At 51.9% G+C, this 25,595-nt stretch overlaps 1 protein-coding gene across 1 annotated transcript in view; it reads right to left on the bottom strand.

Moving 5' to 3' along the window:
* Positions 1-2,695: 2,695 nt before the first annotated feature.
* Positions 2,696-25,595, bottom strand: part of NCKIPSD (NCK interacting protein with SH3 domain) — a gene marked incomplete at its 3' end in the record, with an annotated part of 48,410 nt that continues 25,510 nt past the window's right edge. The window contains exons 5-13 of the mRNA XM_084269679.1: positions 23,312-23,940; positions 15,610-15,780; positions 14,342-14,428; positions 12,813-12,951; positions 8,642-8,722; positions 7,278-7,406; positions 5,164-5,256; positions 3,457-3,629; positions 2,696-2,899 (exon numbers count right to left, since the gene is read on the bottom strand). Coding sequence (XP_084125805.1) covers positions 2,696-2,899; positions 3,457-3,629; positions 5,164-5,256; positions 7,278-7,406; positions 8,642-8,722; positions 12,813-12,951; positions 14,342-14,428; positions 15,610-15,780; positions 23,312-23,940 — 1,706 coding nt within the window. The remainder of the gene's footprint in view (positions 2,900-3,456; positions 3,630-5,163; positions 5,257-7,277; positions 7,407-8,641; positions 8,723-12,812; positions 12,952-14,341; positions 14,429-15,609; positions 15,781-23,311; positions 23,941-25,595) is intronic.

The following is a 25,595-nucleotide window of genomic DNA, read 5'->3' as shown; positions in this document are numbered from 1 at the left end:
AGGGAGATACACTCAGCCAGCAGCCTATTACAGCTAATGGCAAAACAACCATGTTATCTGTGCCTGTCACCCACGCAGAGCAGGAACCGCGGAGCAGGCTGGCAGATAATGAGTTTACATGCTGTGGTTTGATTCCCCGAGATGTGCAGAGGCCTTTCCTGTGCAGCGGGTGCAGCTCTCCCCATGGACCTCTCATGGCAGGCTGCCCCCCAGCTCTGGCTGCAGTGACAACCCGATGATGCTGGTGTAGATGGGGTGACGCTCGCTTTGCCCCAGGGACAGCAACCACTCAGGGGTGCTGAAATGAGACAGGATCTCTGCTTGCTCAGGATCAGCACAGCCAGGGCTCTGCCCTCTCCCTGGGGCAGGCAGCATATTGTCACACAGCCCCAGCTGTGCTCCGGCTAGCAGAGCCACACGTCCTGCCTGCTTGCCACAGCCCAACACAGCAAAGCCTGGGCTGTATCACTGAGGGCAAGTGCCCGAGGAACATTGCCCCATACAGAGGGGTGACACACTGCAGGCCACAGGCTCGGCCCCAAGAGACACTGGCCAGAGAGGCAGGAGCTGGGACACAGCCCTGGCCCCACTTCTACACGTGCAGCCCCCACGGGAGGGGGGCAGAGCCTGCATCTGACATTTACACCCCTACACCTGGCTGGGGCTGTAGCCCACTGCCCAGCCAGCTGCCCCTCGATGTACAGACCAGCTCCTGCTGCCCTCCCACCACCTGCACCCCCTGCCATCCATGGCAACGCCCAAAGCAGCACACACGGGGCTGGGGTTTGGGAACAGACATCGGCAGCCAAAGCGCGATTCATTAGCACTCGCTACAGACCGTTAAACCCTCGCCGTGGGGCTTGCTGCCTCGGCAGCTCTGCTGGGAGCCAGCTGAGCCTGCGCATGCCTTGCAGGAAGCGAACTGCCGAGTCCAGCCTGGCCAAACCCTTCGCCTGGAGCAGCGGTGCTGGGCAGGCCCACGGGGGTGATGGCTGTGCCCCTGACAAGGGCCGCTGCCCTTCACTGCTCCCTGTCTGCCAACAGCACAGCAGGAAGACACAACACAAGAAGCCCAGTGTGGGACAACTACCACATTGCTCCCACTTGAAGATCAGCACCTGCTGCTTTGCCTTCGCAGCACCCACGCCACCCCCACGGCTTCGGTCCCCACACAACAGGACGGGGCAGGCAGCACCATGGTCACACAAGTCCAGTTTAAGACATTTTTATTCCTCTGCATGTTACACTTAGTGTTTAAGAAAATACAGGATCCCTTTGGACATTCATACATTTTTACAGGGGAAAAAATAGGTTTTTTCTCTACGAGGGTAGTTATTAAGCTTGGGCATCCCCAGCCTGACTTCAGGGGGTCCTTGCCCCCCTTGGCTGCCAGGCCAATCCTCTCCATTCCCAAGCATTGCCGCCCCAGTGCCCAAAGTCTAGGCCCACAGAGCAGACTCATGTCATCGCCTCAAGATTAAAGAAAAAAAATAATAATAATAAAAAAATACCGTTCCCAGTGTTTCCAGTTCCACTTTCCCATAGCTCCTACACTGGATACTGCAAAGGAAGAGCTGGGCACAAGGAGTGACTAGACTGCGCACACAAATACCTAAGAGACCCACGTTAGTGTGTGTGACTACCTGTAACAGGGCAACGGGGCAATCCCGCTGGCTAGAAACCTAGAGGAAATATAAATAGGGGTTCCCCACACTCGTGCATAGTCACAAACAGCTACTGGACAGCAGGATCACGCCGCCTCGGAGCGCTGCCACATGGAGCGGGAGGGCAGCGAGGCAGAGCTACTATGAAGCTCAAGGCAAGAAATCCACACGCTTCACGAACAGAGCGCGCCTGCCCACACGCAGCCCCTCGGCATCGCTGTGAGAGGCGGCAAGCAGCAGCTTTCACTTGGCTGGACACGTCTCTGCGCTGTGTCCGGGCCGGAGGCTTCCTAAGGGCAGCGTCGCCAGCGTGGACGTTACTTCTAGGCTGCCACAGTGTGCAAGAAATTCCCATTTAAACATCACTATAGAAAGCGGATTGAAAAAAGCAGCTGCTGGGGCAAGACCTCTACGAGCCTAGGTGGGCTGCTACCCAGCGGCAAAGCTGAGGGCCGGAAGGGAGCGGAAGGCTCGCTAGAGGAGGTGTTAGACAGCGAGTGAGCTACCTCCCCTTGGCAGGGCTGCAGCACATTGGCACTAGCAGCAGAAAACAAAACAGATGTTACAAAAGCTTCTTCCAAGCACCAGCAGACTCCACTTGGTCACTGCAGGGAGAGAGATGCACATGGAAAAGAAGTGAAACTCTAAGGCAAAGGCCTTTCTCTTCAGGACCTCGGGATGCCAGGGCAGCCAAACAACCCCCTACCCTGCTGCCAAAGTCCCTCGCAAGCTCTCCACCCTTCCTGCTAACACCGGCAGCCTAAATACCTCCCACCCGAGGCTCGCAGGCAAAACCACACGCCGGTGCCCACCCCAGGTCCCACTCCCCCAGAGCACCAGGCCCCGGGGGCACCCCGCGCCCTTTCTGCCGCTGGCATTTCTAAAGGGCCGGTGAACACTGTGTCCCGACCTTCGGCCTCGCACGGAGGGATATAAGGTATGAGCTGTACTGGAAGGGAATGGGGAGAAAGTGTCAACAAGAGACATCGTCGATCCAAGTGGTTCAAACTCCAGTTCAAGCTGAGGGGCAGTTAGCTGGTGCCGGGAGAGATTTCTGGGAACTCCTTATAAATCTCCAGGATGATCAGTTTGTCCATCTGGCACTGCTGGCTCTCCTCCTCCTCCCCCAGGATGCGCTGCAGGATGCCCTGCAGGTCAGAGAGGCGGTGCTGGTGCTGCAGATAGGGCGTGGAGCGGATGATGGCGTGCATCAGAGAGAGATACTCCATCCTCAGCTGCCAAGTGGGAGGGGAGACAAAACACAGAGCACAATGAAAGATTTAAAGTGAGATAAACAAGCGTGCCAGCCTCCATTACAGCATGAGCACAGGCACAGCTGCTGCTGCACCACCAGCCAGAGAGCGACTCCAGAGGCACCTGCTTTTCCGTAAGGCTCATTAGTAGCTATGGAAAACTTGGCTTTTCCCACAGCAACCCAGGGCTGCTCTTCACCCAGTTGCAAGCCTCTGCACATCCCCTGCCTTCTGCAATACCAAAATAGAGATCCCTCTTGCTCCTACTACTCACAGAGGGTTCCTATTCCCCAAGGTCCCTGGGCAGAAGGGTGCAGACCACAAGAAGCCTCTCAGAGCTTTCTTCAAACGTGCTTTCCTACTGCTGTGTACCAGGCCGGATAAACGCTCCCTTTCTCCTCAGGCCCTGAAGTTGATTTGAGCACCCAGAAATGTGCTCACCCCACAACTCCACTCTTGCCTGCACCAACAGACCCCACGCAGGGCCATGCTCTGGGATAGGGCTCCCCTCCCCAATTCCTACAGTTTAAGACGGGCACCTTGTCTCCTGGGGAGAGGTCAGCAATCTGCCGCACCAGGATGTCTATCAGGACCATCATGTCCGTGTGGTAGAAGATGCTGGCTGTATCCTTGCTGGCAAAGATGTCCTGCAGAAACTTCAGCACTGAGTGTGGTGGCTGAGGCTGATGCTTGAAGATACAAACTGGATCATCTGTGGGAGGCAGAGAGACTGTGCTAAGCCACATGCTCCCCATTACCCCCCTCCTCACGCTTCTCCAGTGCACACCCCTTCAATAGACCCTACAGGCTTTGGAGACAGGTTGCCCTGGCCCTGACCAGCTGCTCCTGGCCCAGGGTTTGCTTTTGTGCTGGCAGACCTGGTGTCTTGCACAAAGCTGAGTAATCAGGATGGCAGCTCTGCAGGGTACCAAGCCACAACCAAACTCATTAGCATTAGCATTAACCATTGTTTATGTTTCACCTACTAACCCAGGTGAGAGCTCACTAGCAAATGGCCTCTCAGTGCCTCCCCTTTTTGCTCAGCAGCTGCCACTCCCTGGTTTAAGTCTTGTGCGATGACCCATCTGAAAAGCCCACCAGAGCCTGTATCAGAAGTGAGCTTTGACCACCAATACCAGGTTAGTACTGTCTGAGAAGCAAGAAAAGAAACACTTTCAAGTTCAAATGAGCCACGGTATCCTGTTCTATTCCAAAACACCCCCGCAGACACCAAGAGGGGCTCTGAGACACTGCAGCCCACACCCTCCCCCAGCAGCTGTCATGCAAGTGGGCAAACCAGAAGCATCTTCATTAGGTTGTGCCCCCCCTCCGCCCTTTCTTCGCCCAGCCCCTCGCAGTAAGGTGATCCCTGCAGGGAATCTGGCAGGGAAAGGGCTAAACAAAGGCTTTGGGAGGAGGCCAGACAGAAGAGCACTGAGATGCTTGCTGCCCTCAAGCTGATGTAGTGTGGAGACAGTGATTTGCAACCCCAAAGAGAACGAAAGTCAGAGTAAGATGAGCTGCAAGCATCACAGGATGAGTTATTTACCAGCAAAATCAACAAAATGAATCTCAGGCAGCAAAGCCCCTGTGCTCCAGAAGGTATTAGAGAGCACAATAGTGGCATGCAGCACAGGCAGAAATACCTGGCACGGCTCTTCCTGCGGAGATCTCTGGCTTTCTAGCAATCTGCTGTGCACAAGCTCTACCCGTACAGCGGCTTTCGCTCTACGCCTGGAGCAGACACAAAGCTAATCCTCTGCCTGGGCTTCTGAAGTGGGCAGTTCCACTCTAAGCAGCACTTGGGAAGGCAAGATCTCCCTCTGGATCTGTCCCCTGGGGCAGACGCCCGTCAGCACGGCTGAGGTCTGTGCCAGCACTCACAGAAGTGGCCCAGGACCAGCTTTCCTCCCAGACAGGACTCGCCTATGATGCAGCTGGCCACGCTGCAGTGTGGGGCTGCTCTGACCCACAAGTACAGGGAAATGGCAGCCCAGAGGCCTCTCCTCCCTTCCTAGATGCCACCAGCATCCCTTTATTCTTTGTGCAGTTCCATCCTCAGGAAGGCAGCCTGTCACCCGCACCAACTCACCAGGCAGCAGCTCGTCCTGCCTGAGCCGACAGCTCCTCAGCTACCTGCATCCCAAACACATCGCCCCCCTTAATGAGCAACCGGGGGCTCATCTCCCCCAGTCACCATTAGCTGCACCCCCTGCCAGGCGTGTAATAGTGCTGCAAACACTCACCTCCCCTGTTCAGCAGCAGCAGCAGCTTTTCTGTGAAAGTCTTGACATTGGAGTGCTTGCTTATTGTAGTCATGATCACACTGTGTTCTGGAACTAAGGAAGAAACCTGTTCAGCACATCCCTTTGTTTCCCCAACACCACGGCAATAAAACAAACAGCAGAGTGCTCCCATTTCACACCAGTGCTGGGGGAGGGGGAGGGGGGGCTGTGGGGAACTGGTCCTGCCAGCCAAATACTGTGAAAACCTGGCAAAGGTTTTGTGTTATCAAACATCACCTCTGCAGCCAAGGGACGCTCTCTAGGATCTTCCTACTTCCTATCAGCAGTGCCCCGCTGAGAACTTCATGCCTTGCAAGCTCTCCTAAGGAGGAATGACCAGGTCCCAGGAGCACACCAGAAGGGAAAAGTTCCTCCCAGCTCTCAGCACTGGGCTGCACAAGGGCAGGGACTGAAGACTTCTAGGAAGTGGTCCTTAGCCTGCTTGGGGGTCGTGTCGTAGTAAAATACGCTCACCCTAGCAGAGCCTGGTGTGAGAGTGACATCAGCAGCACCCAAACAGCACAGTGCGGCTGTTTCTGCTGCACAGGCAGCCCTGTGGCATTTTACAGGCTCTGAAGTGCTTTAGGATCCTTCACACTGAAAAGCATCCATCAGAAGAGGGGTGGCCAGCAGGGACAGAGAGGCGATTGTCCCTCTCTATTCTGCCCCAGCTGGAGTCCTGTGTCCAGAGATGGGGCCCCAATACAAGAAAGATGTGGAACTGTTGGAGAGGGTTCAGAGGAGGCCACGAAGATGATCAGAGGGCTGGAGCACCTCCCCTATGAAGAGAGGCTGAGGCAGCTGGGCTTGTTCAGCCTGGAGAAGAGAAGGCTGTGGGGGGATCTCATTGCAGCCTTCCAGTCCCTGAAGGGTAGAGAGAAACAGGAAGGGAATCAACTCTTTTAAAGAGTAGACAATGGTAGGACAAGGAGGAATGGATTGAAGCTAAAGGAGAGAAAGTTTAGATTAAATATTAGGGGGAAGTTTTTTACAGAAAGAGTGGTGAGGTGCTGGAAACAGGCTGCCCAGAGAGGTGGTGGATGCCCCATCCCTGGGGGTGTTCAAGGCCAGGTTGGATGGGGCCCTGGGCAACCTTGTGTAGATCCAGGTCTGGAGGTTGGTGGCCCTGCCTGTGGCAGGGGGGTTGGAACTGTGTGATCCTTGGGGTCCCTCCCAACCCAGACCATTCTATGATTCTCTGATAATATGCTTGCAGGAGATGTTCTGAACTCAGGCTGCAGGGCTGGACTGCACGACAGACGGATTTGGCAGACAGAGGAATAAAAAAATTCAGTCCACTGATAAGCAACCTCAACATCATCATTTAACATGTTCTTAGCATCAGAGAACAAGTCACTGCTCTCTGCTACACCCCAGGTGAGCAATAATCCCCCAGAAACACACTGCCTGTCATACATTATTGCCTAATTACTGCAGCCAGTAAGGGTACGGGTAAGCCTGAGAGGGGGTAATGAATGAAAGCAGCAGAGACTGTACTTAATCAGTCTCTGTGCAATCAACTTTCACATGAAATTAGAAACTTTCACGTAAATTTTAATGAAGCACAACTCAAAATAACAGGTAAATTACTGGACATGTCCTTGCTGCTTTGCCTTCCCCCTCTCTCCACAAAGCCAAGGAGAAGCCACGAAGCAGAACAAGAGGCGGCGATTAACTAAAGACATTTGGAGCAAGAGGAGATCTGCTACGAGAGATCTGCTAAGAGAGTGGCCTCTCTTAGCAGGGCCTGGAACAAGTCTCCAGATTTCAAAACTCACAGGCAGCAAGAGGGGAAACGCTCTCTCTAGGGACCAGATGTGTCTGTCTGCGTGGAGCTCAAACAGGGGAGAGAGGACAGGGAATGAGGCAGAGGGCTTGTTGGCTGGACATGGGCTCTCACACTGCTTTTTCCTCTAGGGTTTTGTACCATTTTTAAACACCATGGATTGGCAGAGGCTAGGGGAGCTGCAGAGGTTATCACAGCACCAGGGAGATCCAGTGAGATTCTCCTTCCCCTGCTTCACACCCTCAGGCCAGACTGAAATCCTGCCAAGGCAGAGCCCCACCAAACCAACCTGGAATGTGGAGATTGAAGGCCAGAAGGACGTTGACAAACAAATCAGGCAGCTGGTCAGTGGTGTCCGAGGGCAGCCCGTCCTCAATCACATCCAGCAGGAACTGCACAAACTGAGAGTTGAGATGTTCTGTGCAAGGAGAAAGAGGGGCATTGACAGCACAGGGAAAATAAACCACTTCTTCGTGCTTTTACACTTAAAAATCCATTAGCAGAGTGCCAGTGTCATCCCCCAGGGAACTGAAAACCCTGCACGCAGACTAGACAGACCACTGAAGTGTCTTTGAGAGAGACAAGTGGCTCAGAGAACTACCACAGCACAGGGGAACACTGAAAGTTGGTCCCTCACTGGCAATTTTTTTGAGTAACTAAACCACCAGATCTTCCTCTAGCTGTTGTTGCAGCATCACCGCCGCCAACGAAGGCTGCAGACAGGAAGAGATTTGTATTCCTGACCACTGGTTTAATCCATCTATTTAGAAAAAAAAAAATAAAGTCTTCTTCCAGATCATTAGTAATAACCCATTTTTCAATTTAGCTGTTAGGAAAGCTCAGGAGCTCATGCAAATAAACCCACCTGCAGGAAATAATTACCAGGGTTACGCGAGGAGAGACGAGCAGGAGGTGAGGAGGCTCATTTCACAGTCTCTACTGCACCAGCTTAAATCTCCTATACATTTACCAGGGTGTTGGGGTGACACTGCTAAGGAGATGCTTATAAAAATCTCTGCTGTGTTTCTATGGAAAACTGTGCCCAGAATTCCCCAAACAGGGGGAGCACAACATGGCCTGGGGAGGAAGCAGGCAGGCAGGGCTTTCTAGCTGGAATGAAAGGGCAGGGGATAAAACAGGCAGATCTGGCACAGTGTCTGCCCTTCCTTATTGACTGCAACACCCTTAATCATCTCTGCTTCCCCACTGAGCTTGAAATACACAGGGCTGCACCGTCCTGTTAGAAGGGACACCAGGCAGAGGCCACATCATGCAGCTGACAGCGTCAGTGGGCGTTCATGGAGTGATCTGGGCTGTGAGCCTCAGCAGCAGACAAAACGTCTCCAAGGCAAGTTAAGTGTGTGTTTTTGGGCAGGGCAGAGATAAAACAACTCTTAGTCACAGTGATGGGCAAATCCACCTCTTGTGCAGCACGGCATCAGTCCTCCACTGCTCTAAGCCAGGTCTGTGCTGCTCTCTCTGGAAATCTGGCATCTCAGCCCAGCATGTCTGCAGCCAGGCTCTACTGACCCCGCTCTTGTCCTGTTCATGCCGGGCTGACCCCACCTTGGCCACCAGGAAAGGTCCCTCCTCATGCCTGCCAGCACACCCTAGATGTCCTGTTACCACATCAGAAGTATGAGCTGATCTTACCATAATGATGATACGGCAGGGGCTCCCCCATGGAGAACATCATTGCCAGTACCAGTGCAGAGTAGCACATCTTCTGATGATCTGCAAGATAAAGGTCCTTACATTATTTCTTGGAGGATGCAAAACATTGCTGCAGCTGGGAAGTCACACATTTAACAGACATTTAACACCGATTAGACTGCTCCTCCTTCCTGTATGTACTGAGCTAGGGTGTTTTTCCCCCTGTTTGAACACACCACACGCCTCCTGTGCTCTGCGTTTCCAAAGCAATTTAAAAATAATCACAACAAGAATTCTCAATATTTCACCCACCCCCCCCCTCCACTTAAGAGGATCTGGGCAAACTCCATCTGAATAATTAAAACCCTCCCCTGCACAGTCCCAGGACACATCCCATAGTTATGCAATTACTGAACCCAGAAAAAGCATCCATCTGGCCACCTTGAAATACCGCCTGTTCCAACCATCACCACCCCCGGACAGTCGTGCTGCCTGTTACCATCTCCGCGCAGCCCTACTTCAGCTACCTCAGCTCTGCCTGGAGCTATGAGGTCTCTGGGGAGGCCAGATCACTGCTCAGGACTGGGGCTGTGCATCTGCCCCCTCCCAGGCCACGTGTGTCTCCTGCCTGAGCACGTCCTGCAGCCTGCTAGCCCAACACAATTTCTGCTGGCAGCAGCTATCCGTGAATACTCCGCGGAATCGCAGCCGGTGCCTTTCCTGAATTTTAATTAATGGATACAACTCAACAGATATTTGCAGGAGGAGAAGGAGGAAAAAAAGAAAAAGTAATGGAACAGGATCTGTGTCATCATGAAATGTAGGGTCCATCCAGTGCAGCGAGCCTGAAGACGGCAGGAAAAGGAGTGCTGTTTTTGTGAGGCAGGAGATTGCACACACTGACTACGTGAAGTTCAGGACATCTGCCAGAAGGAGCCACAGAGCACTGGTTACAAGGGAGCAGAGGGTGTATTTATAACAAACTGACCCCAATGACTTTTTGTTAGAGGAGAGAAAACGTCCCTTCAGTGTATGATGCTCCTTGCAACATTCCCACTTCCCTGTGCGGCACGCGCTGGCTCCAGCAGCCCCCTCAAAGCCCTTTAGGACATGTCACTTCTCTATGTGCACAGATTGGTCCATCTCTGGGTGTCTGCACCCCACAGTTTGGGTTTGATGGTACAAGCTGATGTCTTCGCTGTCACCCAATACTCCTGGACTTGGCCAAAGGACTTGCAATACTTTGCAGCTCTGGGGTTTGCTGTTAGCAGGGATATGAGGGAAATGCTAGCGAATCCTTCCAAGCCTCATGCTCCTGGAGATTCAACTCCAGGAGTGAAACCTCTACAAACAAACAGTGTGCAGACTTTGTCAGAGCTCCACAAGATTTCTGACTTCTCAAACAGCAAATACTTTGCCTAAAAATAGCTTATGTGAGGCTTAACCAGAGATACTACAGCACTGACTAGGAGAGCACGCCAGCCCGTGTGGCAGCGCTGGGAAGCTGGAAACCGCTCTTTGCTTCTGGTAAACAGAGAGGGAGGATATTCAATGACTTCAGAATAATTCATACTTATATAAGCAGCTCTCAGCTCTAAGGCCTCAGTGGTGCCAGAGATCACTGTAGCAGAAAAAGAACCCGACAAACTGCTCACCACATGATTTCTTCATTCTTTGTCCTCCGAGGCTTCAGGAGTTGGATATCAGAGGCAGGATCCTGCAGTAGGTAGGAACATAGGGACCTGCTGTTCCCATGTTCCTACTGAGGCTTTCCTGAACAAAACATTTGTTCTCATCACATCAGGAACAACAAAATAATGATCTGAGAACCAAAAGCCAGTGATAAACATGTGGTTGTAGCAAAGATGGAGGAAGAGACTAGAGATGGGAGGGGAAGGGTAGTTTTACACGTCCTTGGCCCATCTGCCACAAACTGATGTCACCTAGTAGTGGAGTCTACTGTCAACAGAGATGAATGGACAAGTCTTGTATTTGCCCTCAGGATGCCAAATCAAGGGATGCTGAAAGCAGTTGGAAAGCTGATCTTGGGGAAAATCCTGATTAACCCCGTGCACTGGCTCAGCACACACTCTGCAAGTTTTTGGAGTGTCCCAGCTGCAGCAAGACTCATCCAAGACTTGCCATACTCAAGAACTGAGTAATTGCCAGTCAAAGCACATCTTTTTTCCCCTCACAGAGTAGCACCAGTGGCTGCAAGGAAGTAAATGGCACTGATACAACTCTGCGGAACCAAATGGGCTCTGCTGACTGCTAAGCATTGCTCAAGTGGCTCTGAAGGGCAAGAGAGATGCAGCCATTTGCTCACCAGCCCGCATTTCTGAAGCCTTCTGAGGTACTGGAAAGAAAGCTGCTGTCACATATGAAAGGTTATTTCTCAGAGGCCTTCAAAGACCTTGCTCCCAACCTCGAACCACAGCAGCATGAGATCTGGGCGGTGGGAGCAGACACAACTGTCTACGACCGAAGTGAGAGGAGCCCGACAGCTGCCTTGCACACACACCGAGCTGCAGCAAGGGAGAAAGTCGAGATTACAGACTGGATTATCCCTGGCTGTCTGCTTTGGAATTGTTCTGGCTAATTCTGCCTCGCTGTGCCTTATTATAAGCTCCTCTCATGCTGATAGATGTGCGGGCCAGCCGCAGCAGAGAGAAGGGGCTGTCCAGAAGCAATAAGACCCAAGCATCTGGGAAAAGAACTGGCCAGCGGCCAACGCGCCTGCATCAGCCCCAGGGTAAAGTGCCTCCTCATCAAAGGCACCCAGCATCCACGCACAGAGCCTCTGCCTCGGCAGCTCTTCAGTAACAAGCCAGGAGGGAACCCACAGAGCTGCTGCAGCCGGTTCAGCGCTCCCCAGTTGCTCAGAGCTGGCACCGATTGCTCCGGCCCCGCCATCCGCAGAGGAGATCAGCTATTCCACAGTATGTCACGGATCAGCTGCTATTCCCCAGTTTTTCATACCAAAATAAGCTCAAGTCACTCTAGGATTCAAGGTCATGTTTTCACACAAGGAACCACTTGCCATTTGCTGGCAGGACATGGAGCAGTAAGCACCAGCATGGCAGGAGGGAACTACTGATGCCCTGAAGCACCTCTGAAGGACAGACATGTCTGGGTCAAGGATGGTTACTTCCTGCAGCCCTACTGGGAAGGCCAAGAGGACTGGATGCCACACAGATGACATTGGTGCAAACACCTGCCATAACCTTAGCACAAGGAGGGCAGCAGGGGATTGGGACACTGATTTGGAAGGCTCCTATAACCAAAGGTGGTCTGTCAGCAAAGGAAGAGCAGCTTCTCACCCTCTGACTGTGCAAGGAGGGAGAACACCCCTCACCTTGAGACAAAGCTAGGGAAAGAAGAGATGCTGCAGAGCTGCAGGTTGGCAGTTTGGAGGACAGAGCAGAACCATTTAGCACCCACTTCCACTGCATGGCTTTTTAGGTCCCCAAAGCAGAGCAGCACTTGCTAGGAGACAGGCCTGCTTCAGCTAGAAGTGCTACACTGGGATTAGCAAGTGTGTGGAAGTCACCTACACCACAGCTCAATGTTCCATCATATCAAGGCTGAGCTAGCTGTGCTGTCTGGGATGATGCAGCCCCTGGAAACACGCCTTGGACAGCAATGCTGCCACCAGATCAGGAGTAACAAGGGTGACCAGCTCACTGCCTGCACAAGGGCAGCTTGGGGAACAGAGCAGGCGGCTGAATCTTGTTAGAACATGGTGCAGAAGATGTTCACCTGGAGACAATCTTTATGAATTAATGATGGATTCATAATCAAGTTCATTTCTGGCAACACAAAATCAGGATTAACATTGCCACAGAAGCACCATCATAGTCCCACAAACAAGTATACTCACTTCTTTGGCAGTAAAACTGCAGCCTAGAAGCAGCTCCTCATGCATAGCCAGGTAGCACCAACAGCATTCTAAGGTCACTGCACAGAACTGACAATCAGCAGCAGCACAAAGGAAGTGTAGCCACCACAGGCATCATGACCCCAGCCTCACAACACACCGACAGTGCTTTGCCCTGCCCTGGGCTGAAACCACTGGGCATGCAGAGCAGTCAGTGGCCACCAGTGCTACTGTAAATCATCTAATGGAAAGACCCAGGTCCCTGGGGACCCGAGTGCAGCAGCTCTGGCTCACCTTGTGTGTGAGTCTGCATGTCCCGGGCCAGCTCCATTGGCAGCACCGAGTTTACAAGCGTTGAGATGACTGCAGCATCCAGGTTGCACATGGCTCCGAAGCACTTCAGCAGCAGCAGCCGTAACGGCACCCTGTGTTCCTGCAAAACCAGTTCATTAGATCAAAACACCTCCCAGATGAGGGCTTGCTCTTAGGCAGAAACACAAATGGCTAAAAGTTCCCACTGATGGGAAGCTACAGACCCTCCCAGGGTGACGGTGAACCCAGAAGCTCTGCTAGTTTTTAACAACAGTGTAGGGGCCCTTTCACACCAACATTCTCATCTGGGCTGGCTACAGGCTGTTAGCACACATGGTCAGGTGGCAGGTAGTGGCCACCTCAGACCTGAAATGTCCCACTTAACGACACAACCAACAACCCACCCCCATCCCAGCAAACTGGTATTTAGTGTGCTGGGTAGTCAGGATTCTCCAAGCACACTGAGGTTTCTGCAGACACTGTTCTGAAGGATGTTTCCTGACAGCATGGAATTTGTGAACCCTCTTCAGCAGGTGATGGTTAATGAACAGGATGGGAGCAGCTCCTCCACCATAAAGCTGTCAGGGTTGTGCTGGGAGCAGAGGGTATAACCAGAATGTTCTGGGACATGCAGGGATTCCAGCAACGATGCTCAACCCGCAGCTCCCACACAGAAGCTCTGGTGCCAGGGTAACCTTCATACTCCAGCCTTGGACAACAAACTCAGGGTTCAGGGAGGAGTAAGCCAAGCCCTGCCACAGGGCATGACCAGCTAAGACGGGAGACCCAACTGCTGTCCACCTGGCCAGGCTTCCTGGAAACGCTGGTCAGAGAAGGGCAGGCAGAGAAAGGCAGCCATCCCACCGCTCTCAGATGTGCTACAGCACCCCAAGGCTCAGCTCTGGGTTCAGACACACAGGTGCTAGGTGAAAGCTAAATGCCACAAGGTATGATGTGCAGTAGCTAAGGACTACAGTCAAGATGGGGTCAAGTTTCCAACCCATGCAGGGTCTTCCAACAGCAAATTCCAGGAGAGAGAAGGGCAAAGCAACACTGTGCAGGCGTTGAAGGCAAAACTTCCATTTCCTCCTCTGAATACTGATTTCCTTCCTCACTCCCAGGGCTTCTACTCACAACCTACTTTCCTAAGCAAAGCTATTTACTAATGCACAGGAGTGCATCAATTAAAAGACGAGCAGTCACAGCCTGTCAGCTTTCTCAAGGCATCCTTGGAAATCCTTCCTCTAGACATTAGCGATGCCGATTCTGTCCCTCAGTGGAGCTAATAAAAGCAGCAAGCTTTACCTCTCACAGTGCTAGCTACAGCTTCGGCTCTACAGCATCCTCTGCTCTTCCACACAGCTGGCATGCAGAAGGGATGAGCTGCAACTCTGTCTAGTTCACAGAACTGCCCTATCCAGTGGGAACACCTTACATATATTCATCACAGCAACTCTGCTCTTATACACCTTCATGGAAGCCTCAAAAAGGAGGATTTGATGCTGCCTTACCATCTGATAATACGCCACAAGGGACAGGATGGATTCAAACTCATTTTTCTTGCACATTTTCTTGCAAACTTCTGGGTCTGCATCTGTCTGGAAGAAGGAATGAACAGGTCAGCAAGGTGCCTGCTGCAGGGACCTCAAGGGAGGCCAGCTGCTTTCACATCTCCACAGCCCCAGCCTGACCATCTCACAAAGAAACTGAAGGCAGGGCACACAGACAGCTCGAGGACTGCTACCCTGCAGATTGCACAACCAAGTGAATCCTTGAGAAATGTCTCTGCCATACAGCATGTCTTGGGCTGAAAACATCTCAAAAACCCATGACCTGAGCAACATCTTGGCGAGTGTATTATACAGTTGCACATGGCAGCTGTGGTGCCATTCCCACCCTGGGAAGTATTGTCCATCTCCTCCTATCCATGAACTAAGAGGAAATGGTTGTGCAGAATCCCCCTCTGCCTTACTCAGAGGCCATACGCTGGGTGACAGAGACACTGGCATTTATTACACAAAAAAGTGTCTGCTCTGCTTACATCAGAGCTGGAGAGGAATATGAATTGAGTGCCAGAGCAATCCCCACACCACCAATCCTGTCCCAGGTTTGGCTAGGATAATTTTCTCTCTCATAGCTGGTGTAGTGCTGCAGCTGAACCCAGGACAACCTCAGCTGTGCTGAGCAGCAGCTCCCTTACCATCCTGCTCCCTGGACACGTATGGGATAGTACGTGCTACTGCCAGCACTGAGACAGCATTCCCATTGCTGCTTGCTACAGGAACTTACCTCTCCTGTGAGCTCAGAGTTGCTCTCAAAAACAGCTTTGAAGCTCACTTTCAAGACAACCAAAGAGTTTTCTTCACATGCAATATGCCTCACCCCGAACATTCTTCCCCACCATAGAGGATGTTCCGCTTTATGCGGAAAACATTTTATATGGGCCAAAGAGTGCAACAACACCCCCAGAAAACTCCTCAGCTTGCTGCAGAACAAGTTTTTAGGTCTGGAGGTGAGTGTTTATGTTCTCCTGTGACAGGTAAGTGTCACAGCTGCCATGAAGAGCAGTTCAGTAACTGCTGAGAATGGCTCTGCAGAGCCCACACTGGAGCGCAGGGCTTCACATCAGCAGTAAGGGATGCACAAGAAACCAATGTCCTCCAAAACAGCAGATCTGGTGGCAGCACAGGAGCAAAGGAGGTCAGGGAAAAAACCCAACAAACCACAAAAAGAAACTTCACTGGGACTGTCTGCTCTGTGTATACAGTAATGCACTCACCAGGATGCGAAGCAGCTCCTCCAGGTAGCAGCAGATGACATTCTCATCCTCGTAGAGCGCCCAGCTGCGCTGCTGAGCATCATCCTTGTGCCTGGCCAGGTCTGCAAAGATCACCTCCAGCCGCTGCTCGTCGTGGCAGATCTGTCCCGAGGGCAGCCCCGCGCTGAGGTTCTGCACGACAGCAAAACCTCCAGTTAGTGGGGCCCTGACAGCTAGCTGTTGTTTGGGTGCCTGTTTCCTCTCATCTTTGTCTTGGGACTGGCAGCTGACCTCATTCAGTCAAGAGCTGGCAGCAAAAAGACAGCAAGTTGAAGACTCGTGTTATTTCAGCTCCTCTACTTTTGGGGCCTCTACCCACCTCCTTTTCCTTGCACAGCTGATGCAGGGAAGGAATCGAAATAGGTGCCAGATCTGGTATGTGGTCAGAAAGTCTTTAAGTCCAAGCTGCCACCATCCTGCAAGAGCATTAGCTGTCTGCTGAGGATGTTGAAGGACCCAAGAAACCTCACTCAAAACAAAGCTACACCCTTTTTCTCACTGCACTGTGTAGCCTAAGGTTGATCCAGGCAAACCAATGTTCCCAAAGTGGTTAGAATTTGTATGCAAGTGCCTCCTAAATCCCATAACTGTACCTCTTAGCACACACCACACCACAGACATCCCACTTCCCCCTGTGGTTTGCTGCAAAGGGTTGGCAGGACACCACCAGCTGCCTGCCTGCCTTGGGGAGAGCAAACGCTGCAGAAGGGGGACACAAGAAGCCAGCTCAGATGACCAGAGCCCTCTGCACCTTTCAGAGCACTTAAAGAAAAAAAACAACTGCTTGGCCAGCACTATACTCCGTGCCAGCTGCACCCACACCCTCCTCTCCCAGAGCCCAGCTGCATCTCCCATGACAGCAGTCCCATGTGCTCCCAAAGCGCGGGGAGTGAAAAACCTCAGCAAGCCCAAAGGTACTCTGCTGTCCCCCCACTCATTTTCTTCCAGGTGTGGGCATCAGGCAGGTGTTCAGAAGCCCTTCAAAGGACACACAGTAAATTCTGAAATTCATCCTGTGAATGGGGAAAGTCAAACCAGGCTGGCACAGGCCAGGAGCACTGCCGGGCAGCAGCTGAGCACAGCTTGAGGCTCACCCCCAATAAAAGATGCGTCCTGGACACCAAACTGCCGTGCTCCACACCTGCCCCTGGGCAGGAAAAGTTCCTGTCGCTGCCCCTCTCTCCAGCCTGAAAGGACAGATATTCCTTTAATCCTTGACTGGGGAGCAAGCACCTGCACGGTATGCTGCACACCAACTGTGAGACAGTAGGTCTGCCATCTTCTGCTGCAAGGATGGCACCAGCCTGTCCTGGGCTGCTTTGGTTCTGCTTTCTTCCCAACAGCAAAGCCCAGCTACCACTCACCGCAGCTCTGGAGTGTGTAGCTACAACACAGACTAACTTGGCAAATCCTACTGCACGTAGTCCTTTCTCAAACTGCTATCAGCTGCATGGGCACTACTCCTACCTCATGCACGATCCTTCCCATGAAGGCTTCCTTCTTCAGTTGTCTTTCCCACATTTTCCTTCTCCTCTAAGAAAGCAGGAGCAGCTAACCTGCCCCAACAGCTGCTGCAGCCTGCAATTTAGGCAAAGACTTGAGTACCTCATGTGAGCTACCTGGCTTCCTGAAAGCAGGGCAAGAAGAGGGACATGGAGCTGGGCTGACTGCAGGTGATGAGCCCAGGCTCTGTTAAGAGAGGTTGGGACTAATTTGCAGAAGAACTTAAATTATATACACAAGGGTTTGTCAGCAGTGACAACAAGCAGCAGGAGATCAGCGAGGTGGAAGAGAACTGAGCAGAGAAATTTACACCACAGGGAAAACCCACTCACTGAGACCAAACCCTTCACGATTTTTGGATTAAGCTGTCTCATAGCACACAGCGACAAGCCACGCTCGTTCAGCACAAGCAGGCCTTTACTGCTGCCAGCCAGGACACCCTGCTCACACGTGGTGTATTGTCCTGGAGATTCAGAGAAGACTTCACCCTGTCCTGGCCCAGCAGCTGGCTGTGCAGCCAGGGGCAGCAAGCCTTTAAGCAGACTTATTGCAAGCAGAAGGATTTGGTACAGAGACACAAGCCCATGTTTTGCATCAGTGGTGACACACAGGCAGTGACAAGCCATGATGCCAGCACATGAGACCAAGAGCAGGACCAGCACCCTTCCTGAGCACCTTCCAGCCCTTCCAGGGAAACCACTTCAGGTTTAACCGTAACATCTCATCTACTTTATTAGAGACAGGATGGTTAGTGATTTGCTTCAGGGTATTTAGGGTGTGAACTAATTAGAGCTTCAATTTAGCACTTCAATTTTATACTAAAAAAGTATTCTTGTTGTTGCTGCTCATTACGTAATTGTCAGGCACTAATGGAGGAAGGAGCACGCTGGTTTAACATGAGCCTCTGTACACTCTTGCAATTTTAGGAAGCTGTGGATGGCTTAGAAGAAAGCCAGGTAAGAGGGAGGATGGCAGCTTCAGGGGCGGAGCACAAACACAACAGCATCTCCCACAGAACGGGGATTTACCTCAGAACAAATTGTTAGTTAAACAACTCACTTGGTCTTGTCATCTCTCTTCTGGAGGACCTATAACGCTGTAGTGTCACCTCACACATCCCTGCTGCTTGGGAGAGGGTCCTCTGTTTATGTACCTTATTCATCTCCTTGCCAGAGCATGGCAGGGCTGGTCCTACCTCAGTCCACTGCTGCAGTGTCTTTTTGGATGAGCATTTTAACGAGTACTCGTTTTAATGATCACTATTCAGCCTCTTACCGCTAATCTGCTTCCTCCAATCCTTCATCCGCAGCCCTTACGACTCCAGCAAGCATCAAGCTCCTAATGGACTTGGATGAGATCAATCCATTAACAAGCTCTTCAATCCGGTCGGTGTAACTACACCACGTGCTGTCTCAGTGCACTCTCAGCACCATCCTCAGCCCCCACCACCGGGGTCAGGTCTCGACTTATTAAACATCTCGACAGCTGCTACAATCTGCAGACTCGTCATACGGCCGCTTCCAGGAATCTGCTGGAGAGCCCAGGAGCAGGAGGAGGTTTCAGTGTTTCTAACAATGCCACTTTGCATTACCTTGCTGCCTGGAATAGTTCCCTCCCACCAGCCCAGCAGAACAAACTGCTGGAGGAATTTTGTTCCTCCTGAGCAGCACAGAACCATTTTGGGAACCTCAGTGCACCCACGCTGCTCAGAGATGGTCATGTCTGCCAGATATCCAGCTGCCATCCTGCCAAGGTCTTCCTCACCTTGTCTCGTGCCTCCCTCCTCCCCACCCCACCAGCAACCAGTGCCATGGATACACACATCTACCAGCAGCTTCCTTCCCAATCATCCCAGACCTGCCTTGGGCAGGCCATATAGCTGGTTTTCAGACACATTTCAGAGGGAATCCCCCCATTCTTTGGGCAGGAAACTGTTCCTACCACACCACCACCTATAACAACCAGGCAGCTACCGCAGGTCCCGACACGGGCAGATGGCCAGGCCCTGTGGCAGCCACTAAACCAATGAAACACCATGCAAGAGGGATGCCTGACTTGAGTGGAGCCCAGATCCCCACGGCAGTCATTCCACATGCACCTTTTTGGCAGCAGCAGGTCTGCTCCTGGCTGGGGACCCCATGGACATGGTCCCATCGCAGGGCAGGTCAGCTGTGCAGGGAGGCACTGCTGCTGCACACAGACCTGCAGGGTGTCAGGGGCAGAGGGCAGCATTTGGCTTCCAACCACGTTAGCTGTGCTTCAGTAAGGGCTCTGCAGCCTTCGCTTTCCATGTGTCCCAGCCACCCGCAGCCGGATGCGTGTTGGCTCTGCAGTGGCTCCCTCTGGATGAGGGCAGCCCATCCACAGCTGAACAGGGACGTCTGCACGTGAAGACTCTGGCACAAACCTTCATAAAGGCTCCTCTAGCAATTAGCAAGCGAAGGCTTTGCCCAAGCACTAATGCATTCCTCCCACCCTCCTGATTCACTTGTGCTACAGCATTATCAGTAAGGAGGAGCCCTGCGTAGGCACGCTAACAGCCCAGCCTTGAAAGCATCACCCTGCTGACCTTCCCATTATCCCAGGCAAGCAGAGGGACAAAGCTCCCGCTTGGGAAAGCTGAGCCCCAGAGCAGCATTTGTACCTTGTCAAAAGCAATTCTTCAAGGAAAACCAAGTCAGTGACTGAACGGGAGCTGCACGCGAGAGGCAGCCCGCACGGCTTCGGGGGAAGCAAAGGGACCCTGGCCACCTTAGACACGAGGCTTGTCAGGGCTTGTTGGGGACCACAAGCAGCCACCAGACATTGGTGATGGGCAGCTGGGGGCAGGTCACAGCCCAGCATCAGAAGGGAAACCCCCTCCAGAAATATATCACCTTCCACACACCAACTTCCTTGCTTCTCCCTCCATCCCCAATGCAATCGAGAACAAACAGTTTGAGCCCACCCAGCAGCCTGGGATGAGAAGACCAAACTGCACCACACGCCTTTGCCAGCAGCTTTCAAGCCAAAATTTAAGGCAGCCAGAGATGTGTCTGAGTCACAAGTGCAACACAACAATGATAATTTAATAAAAAGCAGGTAAATGATTTCTAAGTGCTCCCTCTCAACAAGCAGCTTAGCTCATGTATTAGGCAATTTTGCTTGCCTCGCACTCAGTTTAATAAATCCTTAAATCGACCTCCCCAGACAGGATGTCTACAGTGCTACCTCCCCCTCTCAGATGGGAGACAATTCAGCAGCGCTGAAGGCATTCACAAATCACCAACGTGTACTAATCCAAGTGATTCTCTAGATGCTTGAAAATGAGCCATCATCTGTATTTTCTTCAGTTACATCCAAGTTTCAAACAAGTTCCCAAGAGGTTTCATTTTCTTTTGCACATTGTGCTCAGTCACCACCCTACTCATCAGGCACTGTCTGAAGAACAAGGAGAGGCCATTTGCAAGGCCAGGACAAATTCTGACACGGGGAAGCCAACTCAGCACGTTTGCTCCTGCATATGGGTCTTCCCCAAGCAGTGTAGTACCCCTGCAGCATCTTTCCTAAGGTGTGAGCACTCAGCCCCCTCCTTGCCTTTGCTGTTCCCACAGTGCCGCTTTATGTTACCCTCTCTAAAAGCAGGAGCATGATGATGTCCCAGCAGAAGGGTCTTCTGTTCTCTGGAAAACACTTGCCTGGGCAGACTCCACACTGGAGGAGCAGCAGGGTAAACAAGAGGGAAGTGCCACCATGACTCAACCTTCAGAAGGCACAGGGGATAGGAGCAAGATAATAGGTTCTGGAATTGATTTAGTAAACCAGTGATCTGACTTCAAATTAAGGCTGAAATAGGAATACAAAGGATGTAACTCAAGAACGTGATTTAAAAAAGGTTGAAGCAGGTATGATATCTACTATGAGCAGAGCAAAGCTTTAAATCAGAGCTGATCCCTTGCTCTGCTTTAGGTGGTGGAAGAAAAACCTCGTAAAATATGCACAAGATGAAGTGGCCATGTATTTGCATGGGTTGGGGTGTGGAGGGATTTCAGAAGTTCTAATTGAAAGGGAAAAAAGCCCTTGACTTAGAACAGGCAACTCAGCAACGATTACACACAGACACCCCTGAGATCGTGACGTGATTTGGTACGATGAGCAACACAAAGTCAACGATAACAACTTGTATCATTAAACTACGTGAGTAAAGCGACAGCCCTACAGCCACCCCACCACCTCTTCCAGCTGCAGGTGAACCACCTCACTTGGGACCAGGCTCCCAAGATCCTGCAGAGCTACCTCCTCTGTGTGGGGCATTGTGGAAAAATACCTACTGATAGCAGACTGCACCTGAGCACTGTGCAAGCCCCCCTGGACTCTCCTTCTGAATGCCACTCAAGATCAAGGTACTGAGGCATTCCAAGATGCCACTGAAGATCAAGGTACTGAGGCATTCCTGCGCCTCTGTACAGCTGCAGGCACTTCTAAACCCCACGGATGTCCTCAGTGGCAGACACCACATCAGGTACAAGTAGATCCACACTTGTCCCCGCACCAGGATCAGGATTCCTCCCCACTTTTACCAGGCTGCTCTGCAGCAATGCCCATGAAATTGAGGTCTGCAGCTCCCCTCTGCAGAAACCTGGCGCGACGCAGCTTCCAGCCCACTGTATTCCGAGAGCAGAAATTCAAGATAAAAATAATATTCAAATCTTGTCCAAGGTCCAAATCACAGAGAGCTGAACTTGGCGTGTGAGTCAGAGCCAGAACATTTGCTTGAAACAGCTAAATTTTTGTGCTGAATCTAGATCGCACGCTGCCACGGTATCGCTAGTGAAGCAGGAAGCAATTAACTGCTGGGTTATGGCCACAAACCGAGACGGGATGATTGCATACAGGACCCTCTATTCAGTGCAGACAGTTAACCAGATTACAATTTGATCTAAAATTTGAATGCCATTAGTTTTCCATATTCCAATGCCTCTGAACAGTTCATTATAATCTTGCCATTAGCGACGGAACTCCCATCTTAGATGTTTATGTGAAATACACTCCTCGGGGCTGTATTTAGCAAACGGGAGCTGAAATTTATTATCCCTCCCACAGAAGCAGAGGGCTGCCCAGGTGCACTTCACCATTCCAATGATGCTGCAAGCAGCAGCCTTTTATTTCCTTCCTTGCATGTCTGCAGCAGAGGAACGAGGAACATATGATCACTTTGGTTAATTTAAAGCAAGCTCAAGATAATGTTCTTCCTCCAAAGGCTGAAAAATTATTCTTCTATGTTTCTTAACAAAATATCAACAAACAGGGCTGAGGTGTGTGTTATGGAATAGCAGAGAGGTTCACATCTATGGAAATCTAGTTTTTATCACTTTAATGAAAGACCAGGCCAGACATATAGAAGTTTTGGGTGCTCCATCATCAAAAGAGAGAAGCATCCATGCAGATGTAGAGTTTGCATAGGCGTGTTGACTCTGCTACACAAAGGACGTGCAGCACCGTAGAAGAAAACCAGTCTATACAAAGCTCTATTCTCTAAGGGGCTGCCATAAAGAAGCACTTATTGAGAAGGCTGAATTTTCCTTGGCTTCTATTTGTCCCATTCAGAGCAGAAAATGCCTCTTTAAAAAGTCATTACTCATTTCTCCAACTCTATGCTGCCACAATGGTTCTCAGCAAACCTTTACAAACAGTGGTCAACAGCTCGTGTCAGAACTTTCTCACCGTGCCTCCGTTCCCACCACTGCTTTGTCACCAGCACTGTCCCTTGGACCTGGAAGTTGTCACCTCTTACCTGATGCGCTCATATGGTTCAATTCGCTGCTGTCGGTCTCATCAGCCTCTGCCCAAACCACAGCCTTATCCGAGACACCCACCCCTCCACCACAGCCTACCACTGCTTCCCAGCGCCGAGGGCTCCCTTGGCTGGTTTCACCTCCAAACTCAAGGTTAGGCCTTGTAGGCTCCTGCGGGGAATAAACTCACCCATTCCCCACTACCACTACTGAAGACCTGGTTTAAACCCCTGGTATTTACCCCATCTAGCACCTCCCCCCTTTCCTTCGGGATCTCACTGCACTTCTCATCCCAAGCCTTACGAGAGGTCATTAGCTTGCAAGATCAGCTGCCCAGCACCAAGAGGGGTTCGCAGCAGCCCCGAGCCCAGCCCCAGGCACGCTACCTTACTCTCCACCACGGAGATGAGAATCTGCTCCATGATGCTGCTGGTTGCTGGGACCGAGGTCTGGATGTGGCCGATGACCACGCCGATGGCCACGCGGGACAGCTCGTAGCTGAGGTGGGTGTTCCTGCGCACCAGCTCGATCAGTTCGGCACCTATTGTCTTGGGCACGGATGCCACCAGCCCGCCGGGTTCAGCTGGGGCTGGCTCCACCGCAGCCACCTTCTTGTCCTCCAGGCAGAGGGAGTTGAAGGCATCCAGGCTGGCAGGGGCAGCTGGAGCAGCTTTCTTCCCCTGAGAAGTCTTCTCCCCATCCACAGTGTGGGACCTCTGGGTCCCCCCTTCAGCCGGGGGTGCCGGGGCAGCCCTCTTGGACTGGGGAGATTTGCTGGCCCCATCCTTTGGCGAAGTCCCGTAGCGGGAGTGGGCTACAGAGCCGGCGTCCAAATTACGTGTTATGGTGGTGTGGACGCTCCGGCTTGGCACAGGGGGTGGGGTGTTGGCAGGACTGGAGGTGGCTGTTGGGAGAGCGGTCTCTGACACAGAAGAAGCCGTGTACAAGGTATCCAGGGATGTCGTGCTTATAGAGGAGGCACTAGAAGCTGACCCAGGGATAATTTCAATAGCGTCTGAAAGGGAACAATTAAAAATGCCTTAGCAACAGCATCAAAGGCAAAAAGAAAAAAAACCCAACAAATTGCTACAGTGCAGCCCATTAAGGGGCTCATTGTGCATGCGACCGGAGCAGTTTAACTCCTCTTCCTGCCTCACTTATCTCAAAGCAAAATTGTACCAGTTCTCTCTGGAGCATTCCCGTACAATCACCTCTTTAGAAAGGGGAAAAACTGCTCTATTGAGATGAATACCCTTCAAAGGGCTTAGTGTTTTACGCAGGGGAAGGGAGGGAGGATGGAACAGGACTAAGGGACAGAAAAGTCTTTTCCCCCCTGGCTTAACGAGGGCCTTTTTCTGCGCTCGGGATCCAAGCCCTCACTTCTGAACGATGATGCCCAAGGACTGCAAGACACCAAAGGCTCCACACGCCAGCCCACACCTCCTTCTTGCACAAATGTTCACCAACTGCACCCCAGAGTAAGCACCAGCAGGGAAGAACACATTTGGCTGGCAACACCTCTAGTCTTTCCCTTTTGGCACTCTCTACCCTTTGAGCACGAGCTCCACGAGCCCTGCTAGCAGCCGCTGCTTTCACAAACCTCCACATTATCTGCTCCACTCTCCTTCTCCCCCTGCCTCTAGTTCTGACCAGCTCGAGCACTGGCAGCTGCTCCACCTCCCAAGGAAAAAGAAACCCACTACACATGAAGAGACATTAAGGTTTTTCTCTCCTTTAACCCACTCCAGTGTATGTTTTTGTACCCCTTACCCTTTTGTTTCTGGGGGGCAGAAATACAGCCAAGTCCTTCCCTGGCTGTGAAAACAGTTACTTGGGCAAGAACTGGGCTACCTTCACCTAGAGCTTCATGAGAGCAGCTGGCACTGGTGCTGGAAGAGGAGCACTCCCAGGGAAGGCAGTATCCCTTAAACCAAAGGAAAGGCCAGTGGGACAGACATGTCCCACGCACTTCTGCAGGCAGCTCCAAACCCTCCTGCCCTATCCACTGGCCCATGCACCACTCCATCCCAAGGCAAGCACAAGCTAGTCAGTAAAACAGGGCTCTTCCCTCCCACAAGGGTTCAGCATCCCTCTCCTCAGAGCAGTATTCACAAAATCCTAGCTCTCACCATGCTTCACTAAATCAAGATAAGGAGTAGAAGGAACCTGACCTTTGCCAAGTCCCTCCACCACAGTAAAAAATGGCTCAATACCACAAGGAAAGCTGGTGCCAGCCTCGGGTTTCATTAACTATCTGCAAGTCAATGGCTCTGCCCTGCTCCTCGCCAGGGAACACGACTGGGCTTGAAATGGGCTGTGTGTCACTAATGGTGAGGCTGTCGCAGGACAGAGGAACACCTGGGCAAGGCAACAGCAATGCAGCAGGATGGCCACTGCCTCTGCCAGCCCAGCCGTGCTGAAGATGGAGGAACTCCTGCCTCAGCCCCACAGTTCTGCTCTGAAGTACTCATGACCAGCACCTCCCCTGCCTGCAGGTGGCAGATACTGGTGTCATTTCAGCTCCCTACAGATACCAGCCACTCATTTTGTGACAATCTCGTCCGAGCACTGTACAAAGAAAGCACCTGATGGTCTGGGAGCAAAAAACCTGTCCTAGAAGTGCTACCAGGGAGCTCCCCCTGGTGAACTGTCTCACTGCGCTGCCAGGGA

This window comes from Gallinula chloropus (genome assembly GCF_964237585.1).
Source record: "Gallinula chloropus genome assembly, chromosome: 12".
In the NCBI taxonomy this organism is placed as follows: Eukaryota; Metazoa; Chordata; class Aves; order Gruiformes; family Rallidae; genus Gallinula; species Gallinula chloropus.
Note: the sequence above shows the minus strand (reverse complement) of the source record. Positions and strands in the feature narration are given on the sequence as shown.